The sequence below is a fragment of the Penaeus chinensis genome, chromosome 15, assembly GCF_019202785.1.
Source record: "Penaeus chinensis breed Huanghai No. 1 chromosome 15, ASM1920278v2, whole genome shotgun sequence".
NCBI classification, from domain to species: Eukaryota; Metazoa; Arthropoda; class Malacostraca; order Decapoda; family Penaeidae; genus Penaeus; species Penaeus chinensis.
In genome coordinates this window covers 20120330-20127790 of record NC_061833.1, presented here as the reverse complement: position 1 = coordinate 20127790, position 7461 = coordinate 20120330, and the positions used below count along the sequence as shown (strand labels likewise).

Here is a 7461-nt window from a genome sequence, read left to right as displayed (position 1 = left end):
TCAAGGTAAACCATGATCAACTTAGTTTATTGTTCCATTCTCCTCTTGACTGTTTCATTTCGTCTTCGTTCACACAGTACGATATCTTGTGTTTACAATATATGCATTAATGCGATATATTTCTCTCAGATCTATCACTTCCAACACCATGCCCTAAATTGCATGCACAATTTTATAAAACAATATTTCATTCCACTTTGGGACTCATCAGATACTTAAACATACACACGAAAGAAAGACAGTTTAACAAGAAAACCTGAGGTTGAATACCTGTAATATATTAACCCAATGCCGCCGAGGAAATTTAACAAAAAATGGGGGAAATGCTGTGCCTATTTTCTATATTTTTTTGTGAAATGTCTGCCCATAGATGGCTCTGCTAGTGCTTAGCCACAAAGGAATCAATTAGTAGACCTTGTGACCGTACCTGAATTGAATTGGCGGGAAAAACGTATTTTTTAATTGTTCTATGAATATCGATGGTGTTATTTTTATTATAAACATTATAATTATTATAATGTTTTCTTTTATATTAGTAACAGCAAAATAAGATAACGTAAAATATTTTGTAAGTCAAAGAAAAGGGTGAACGGGCGAGACGGGCAGTACTCGTAACTGGCTCATTGGTGACTTAGTACAAGTATAGCCATCTATGTGTTAAAACAACCAAACAAGTACTAACAGTGGGCATAGCACGTGTCTACCCGTCATACCCGTCGGCAAGGGGTTAATGGTTAATGGTTAATGGTTAAAACCAAAATAAATGTGCTGGACATCTAAGGTCATGTAGCATTGTAGGAAGGTATAGTAAAGTAAATTAAAGGGTGGTTGAGTTAGTGGTTAGTTGCTAAAGCTGGGCAAAGGAGTTGACAAGTGAACGGGTTAAGCTCGGGTTAGGTAAAGGGGTTAGATCAAGTGAAGGATATGAGGAAGAAGAACAGGTTGTCCAAGCAGAAAGTGTGAGATTCTGTAAGGATGTCTGATACGTTGGGAGGTCGGAGAAGGGTGGATCAGAGTGTCATCAGACAGGAGTGTGTTAATATATTAATTATATTCCAATTATAATAAAATCCTTATAAAAATATAATTAATCTTAAAGATATTGCATTATGGATTGCTGTTCCTCATAACGGGCTCTTCTTAGACCCTGGTAGAATTTGAGAACATCAGGATGAGCACGCACACATTCAGGTCCAAAGTCCAGCACACGGATGCTCTTCAAGTTTCTTGCGCGTGACAGGGCAACATAGGCTTGCCCCGCTTCAAATACCCTTGAGAGAGACATTTCGGCACAGTCTAGTGTCATTCCCTGGAAAGCAAGTTATAAACTCTTAATTCATTGCCTCAAGTATCCCACATATTTTTCCAGATTTTCATCCAGACTCTCACAAGCTCAGTGAAACATACTAGATTATTACTTATATATATTTATATATATTTTTTACCCTGTTGAGAATGGGATGGCATATATACATACATTGTACACTGTGGTTTTGTTTTATCAATTCTGTTTTGACACAGATGGCTCCGGAAGAAATCAATTACTAGGACTAAATGCCCATTTACCCTTTCCTTGATTTTTGTGAAGATGGTTTTTATTTTCATTATCATTATTATTGTTAATAACATATAATAATAATATTGATGAATATGATAAAGATGAAAATAATGAATATGATGATGATCATCATCACTAACAATAATGTTAATATTAATACTAGTAAAAAAGAAGAAGAAAAAGAAAAAGAACTAGAAGAAGAAGAAGTAGTGAATAGCTAAGATAAGGTAGGTCTGCTAATGGAGTCCTTAGTAACTAGGACCTTATGAAACCAGTTATATGTAACAAAATTAATAAAATAAAACCACAGTGGACCATGAATTGGCCAGGTACTAGAGTTATTACCCAAGTTTGCCCAAATAATATTAACACAAGATTCAATGTAACAGTCATACATCCTTCATTAGTACCATATAATACAAAATATACCTGCAAAATCTGAAACTCTACATAGTCATAGATAATGCACAAAAAAATCAATAAAGGCACTATGCCCCCTATAACAATACTCACCTGTGACTTGTGAATAGAGAAGGCCCACGCCAACTTCAAAGGGAGTTGTCTTCTGTGTAGATATATACCCCCTGTACCCTTGACTGTCCATTTCTCATGCTTGATTTCTGTTGTGACACCACATAAAAATCTTACAACAGGGTTTCCTGAAAAATAGACAGAAACAAAATGACATGAGCTGTCCAAGCTGTTCCAAAATAATGTATACAACACAAACATTTAACAAAAACGAAAGTTGGTAGGTGGGGAAAAATAAAATAAAAATATTCTTAAAGAACTTATTGCAAAGTAAAGAGAATGACTCTCATAAACTACAATGAAAAAAAGAGGAAAAAAGAAAAAAGTACACTACAAATGAACAAAAATATAAATAAAGAATAAAATTTAAAAAAGGACTACGCAAGCACAAAAAGCAAACAATGGAAGTTGTAAATAGTGTGACATATTAATCCTTTCATTATTTTATTATTTTTATTGTTATTAGTATTTCAAGTAGTCATAATATCACTAATAATAATAACAGTATTGATGTTAATCCTGGCTAATGGTTAATGGTTTAAACAAATAAATGTGCTAGACATCAGATCAATGTTCATAGTATTGGAAAGAAAGCAAGAAAGAAATTCCCACAAATTCATGAAAAGGGGAAATCATGCACAGTAACTAGGGCCTACTAATAGAAATGATCAATTTTCACTTTTATGTTTTCTAAAATCATAGGCTATTGCAATGTTAACTCAAAATATATGTCTATTCTAATCAATTCCAAAAATAGTAATTAATAATAACATTAATAATAATCAATAATCATACCTCAATAGGAGAAGTATGATGACAATTCTAACAAAAACAATCAGAAGTTAAAACAACCAGAGAATGAACGACTCACCTTCTTTACCCATCTTGAAGCCTGTAACAACTCCTCTTGCACCATTGACCAAGCCTTGGCCAACGTCGAGATTCTTCATCAACATGACTTGAGCACCAACTTTGAGGGTTAACTTAGCTACAACAGGAGTTTGAGAGTCAAGTAAAGATGACAGACCAGGATCACTGTCGACAGCCTGGAAAACCTGAGTATCACCTGCAACATTTTAAAAAGAAAATCATGAAATGTCAGACTGTGAATGTAACAAGACAATCTATCACTTGTTTTTACTTTCTTTATAACGTCAAAAGTAATATCTATATAAATAGTCATGATACTAACAATAACAAACAATGAAACAATAATGAACTTTCCTGAAATTATTTTCATCATACTACTGTGACAGTAACATCCACTAGTTTTATATTAAGCATTCCTTCACACTTCATGCCTTGGTTCAATTTCTCGTGATGATTACATATATAAATGAAGAAAAATATATACATTTATATACACATAAGCATAGCCATACTCAATATATACCTGCTAATTTTTTTAGATGTTCTTGATTAATGTGATTCACATCTTCGCGATGAGTACATAGCCTAGTAGCCTTAATACCATCCCTTTCTACAGTGTTCTTCTCTGTTTGTTTTAAGCGCTCTACCATTTCTTCATTACACCTGTGGAAGTATGATATCTTGGTCTTTAATGTTGAAAGCAATAGACTGCATTTGTAATATTGAAAAGGGCAAATTAAAAGTTATAATAAAATAATATGATGAACTAATAATGGCATAAAATTCAGATATACAACATCCTAAAAGTGCCTAAAAAATCTTAGTATCATGTGCAAATAACCAGATGTAAAAAGAATTCTGGCACAGCCCTTTTCTCCACTAGTATATAATGATTAGAATGGTCTATGATGCAATAAAGAAAAGAGCAGAAGAAGATGAAGAAGAAGAAGAAGAAGAAGAAAAAAGGAATCTTACCTTCCCAGCCGAATAGACTGCAGTATATCAATAAACTCTTGGTCGTCTTGTCTCCGCACATCAGTCAGCTCCATGCTAAGGTTAATACAGCGATCCCAAGCAGGTGTCTGGAAGCAGAAGACTCGTTTCTCCCCAGGCCTGGTAACAGGAGGAAGTTGCAAGAAATCCCCACACAAAATTAACTGGATTCCCCCAAAGGGCTTATCATTTCCTCTTACTGCTCTCCCTACTGTTTCCAGTTTCTGTTGAATGGAAAAGTTAAATCAATTAATAATACAGTCAAAGGTATAATAGCAACTCAGCATGTGATTGCAATGTCTACAATCCGATACTTTTAAGAACTGGCTCCACATCAAAAACTTTTGTAATTTGCTTTTAGATGTTTTTGTGTGTCTAAATGTGTATGTCTTAGTGAGCATGTGTGTGATTTAATAGTGTACTATACTCACTGTGAAAAAATCACCATCAACCATTGACACTTCATCGACAACAAGATGTTTACATTTCTTCCATTGCTGAGCTATTACTCTTCTTGATGCCAACTGGATGCACTGGTCAACAGAAGCTTTGCCACTGCCTATGCCTGTAAATATATTTTTAATATGAAGTTAAAATGTCAATTATTTCTTCTGTTTATTTTCTCTTTTGATAACAGCATATGCAGATCTTTTGTCAACCCACTATGAACAACCTACCTAATAGGACATTTAAATTACACAATTTACACACTAAAATAACTTCTAACTTTATCAATACACATTTATAAGGCATGCAATATATTTTCTCTGGCAGTTTTTAAAAATAAACAAAATATTTCTTTAAAATTCTATAACAAAGGAGATGACAAAATACTGCCATACCATGAACTTTTAAAATTCATTGATATTTAGAATAAAGCAGTCTTAATTTTCCTTCAGAAAAATTAACACTGACTAAAACATTAGAAATGAATCTGCCAGCCAATCTACATCTACTGTTAAAAAGAAAGTAAAATAACAAATAAAAAAAACTTTGTTCACGAATATTTGCTTGTATACCAAAGCCTTTTAAAAAGTACACAATATAAAAACCAAATTAAGCCCATAAATGTTTTCAAAATTCTCACCAGCAAATGCATGCAATGTAGTTCCTCCAATCTGACAGGCAGCAACACCCGTACTTGCAGTCACAAAAGTAACATCAGGAGGAAGAGCACCAACAATACGCTTCAGCAAAAAACTTTTGCCAGTACCGGCACTCCCTGAAGAAAGTTAATCATTTCATCTTATTAATAAATAAAAAAGAATATATTCAAACTAGGGTAATTTACTAATTATTCTCCCAAGTTAAAAACAAATCAATGCTTTATTGAAAATGTAAAGATGATTCCTGATATGTACATACAACATAACAAAAAAACATTCTAAGTTACATTTACATACATCATCAAATATTAACAAAAAATGTCAGATGCAGCACACACACAAATGATTCTTACCCGTAAAAAATACATTTTGGCCAGAATGTACAACTTGCAACACACGTTTCTGTTCAGATGTAAGGACTAGAGGGTTAAGAAAACGGGGAACCTTAGGAGTTGAGGATCCTGAGGTGTCCTGCAAACAGAAAAAAAGGATAAAACATCTAATACATAATAGCTTAAAGATTTTATAAAGGGAATTGCAATACTTTTTGTGTTTATAAATATTCACATAGTTTTTACATAACTCACCCTGAAAAATTTGAAAAGATTTCTATACTTAGCATAGAATCTAAAATATCACAATTTAAATACATGTTTAATGTATAATTGCCAAAAGAAATGTAAATACAATAAACTAATACAAAAACCAGCCAATGCAGTAAACCAATCAGTTAACTAGTTATGCAAACTTCAAAGACAATTTAATGTGAAATTACCTTTGAATCCCTTTTACGTTTACTAGAAACAGGGGAAGCATCTGGAACATTTGCAGCTCTCTCCTTCAGTGGCACTTTGCCTCCATTCTTCCTCACCGTTTCATATTCCTAGCAAGGAAAAGAAAAGAAAAATGTTACATTCTTTCTCATCCAATAAGCAAGACAGACAAAATCTAGCCTCCAAGTAAAAGCTCTATTAATCACAAATAAGCAATTACTCACATTAAAAGTAAGAGGACTGATTTCCTCAAAGCTTTTTGGAACCGTTGATAGGAGACGTTTTCTTGCATTAATCACTCCACCATTTACCTCAGTTACCGAATGCTTCCCTGCCAGTGTCTTCATAAAGACAAGCAGCTGATTTGGAGGGGCATTTGCTATCATCAAGTTTACGTTGGCATCCTTCAGAACGATGGTGGCTTTTCCCTCCTTCAAGAATCGCTTATGGAGTACAAAGTCCCTCAGTGAAAATTTGAGAGAGTGTTTTGGGGAATCTATGCGCAGGATCAGGTCCCTGGAATATATATATATATATATATATTTTTTTTTTGAAAAACTTCAAAAAAAGGATTATATAAATGGATAAATATATCCATAGCAAACAAAACACTTACAAAGGAATTTATAATTCCATAGCCTGGAATTCCTCAAGACCAAAAACAAAATAAACAGTCACACAAGAGTCTGTTCATTTACCTGAATTCATTTCGACCCAAGATGAGTTTTATCTGTTTGTAAGTAGTTGACTTTTTCACCGTTCCTCCGGCATTAAGGGTCTCCACAACTAACGTGCAAGGTAAAATGGGTGCTTGTAATGATGGTTCCTTGTCTGGGGTCTTCATGCTGTTAAACTAAAAGAATAATATAAATATCAGTATGACATAAATATCTGATAAATGCACATATACATATAAATAAGCAACATGTTTTGGCTGTGACAGAACTTGGAATGTTTACAGTTTTAACAATAAATAATAAGGAAGCTCTGAAAAGCACACAAACATTGGTACTATTTTTCAGTGTATTGACTTATTACATTACTAATTTAAAAGGCTTTCATATTTCCAATTTGCGATAGTGTCTTAAAAAAGGAAAAAATTATTAGAATTCCTCGATCTTCTGGTTCCATGTCTTTTCACCCTCTATTATGTGTCCAAAACTGTTACTATACCATATACCTATAAAAAATAATAATAATTATAATAAAATAAGAAGTACTAAATCCTTAGCAGTAAAATGGTGCTCAGACAAAGGACTCTTAAGGATCTCCACGAAATCAAACCATTTACACCAATTCCTTATTATTAATTCTCTCTTATGCCCTAAAACTCTGCATAACTGAATACTCAATACGTCAAATATTTAATGCTTTTGGTGTTAACTAGATATTCAAACCTATGTTGTTGTTTCTTTTTCGGATAATTGTGAAAATAGAAACAATACGGTTTGGCGCGCTTTAGGATACCCATAGGAATTGATAACTTATTTAAAAAAAAACCTGAAGTCCCTTCCTAGAGCTAAAATAAAAAATAAAAAGATATCTATCAATCTAATCAATTCAAATACTCATATAAATTACATTATTCCGGGGAACAACAGAAATATGAAGAACAAAACCTCTTGGCATC

The 7461-nt window shown here is 33.2% G+C and overlaps 1 protein-coding gene across 2 annotated transcripts in view; it reads right to left on the bottom strand.

Moving 5' to 3' along the window:
* Nucleotides 1–673: 673 nt before the first annotated feature.
* Nucleotides 674–7461, bottom strand: part of LOC125032908 (ATP-dependent DNA helicase PIF1-like) — a 7041-nt gene continuing 253 nt past the window's right edge. The window contains exons 2-12 of one of the 2 annotated variants that reach the window (XM_047624299.1): nucleotides 6530–6684; nucleotides 6056–6347; nucleotides 5834–5941; nucleotides 5412–5529; nucleotides 5040–5174; nucleotides 4384–4517; nucleotides 3935–4176; nucleotides 3483–3622; nucleotides 2961–3155; nucleotides 2072–2217; nucleotides 674–1309 (exon numbers count right to left, since the gene is read on the bottom strand). In XM_047624299.1, coding sequence (XP_047480255.1) covers nucleotides 1094–1309; nucleotides 2072–2217; nucleotides 2961–3155; nucleotides 3483–3622; nucleotides 3935–4176; nucleotides 4384–4517; nucleotides 5040–5174; nucleotides 5412–5529; nucleotides 5834–5941; nucleotides 6056–6347; nucleotides 6530–6675 — 1872 coding nt within the window. In that variant the 5' untranslated portion in view covers nucleotides 6676–6684 and the 3' untranslated portion in view covers nucleotides 674–1093. The remainder of the gene's footprint in view (nucleotides 1310–2071; nucleotides 2218–2960; nucleotides 3156–3482; nucleotides 3623–3934; nucleotides 4177–4383; nucleotides 4518–5039; nucleotides 5175–5411; nucleotides 5530–5833; nucleotides 5942–6055; nucleotides 6348–6529; nucleotides 6685–7461) is intronic. The other variant, XM_047624300.1, reaches the window with a different exon arrangement.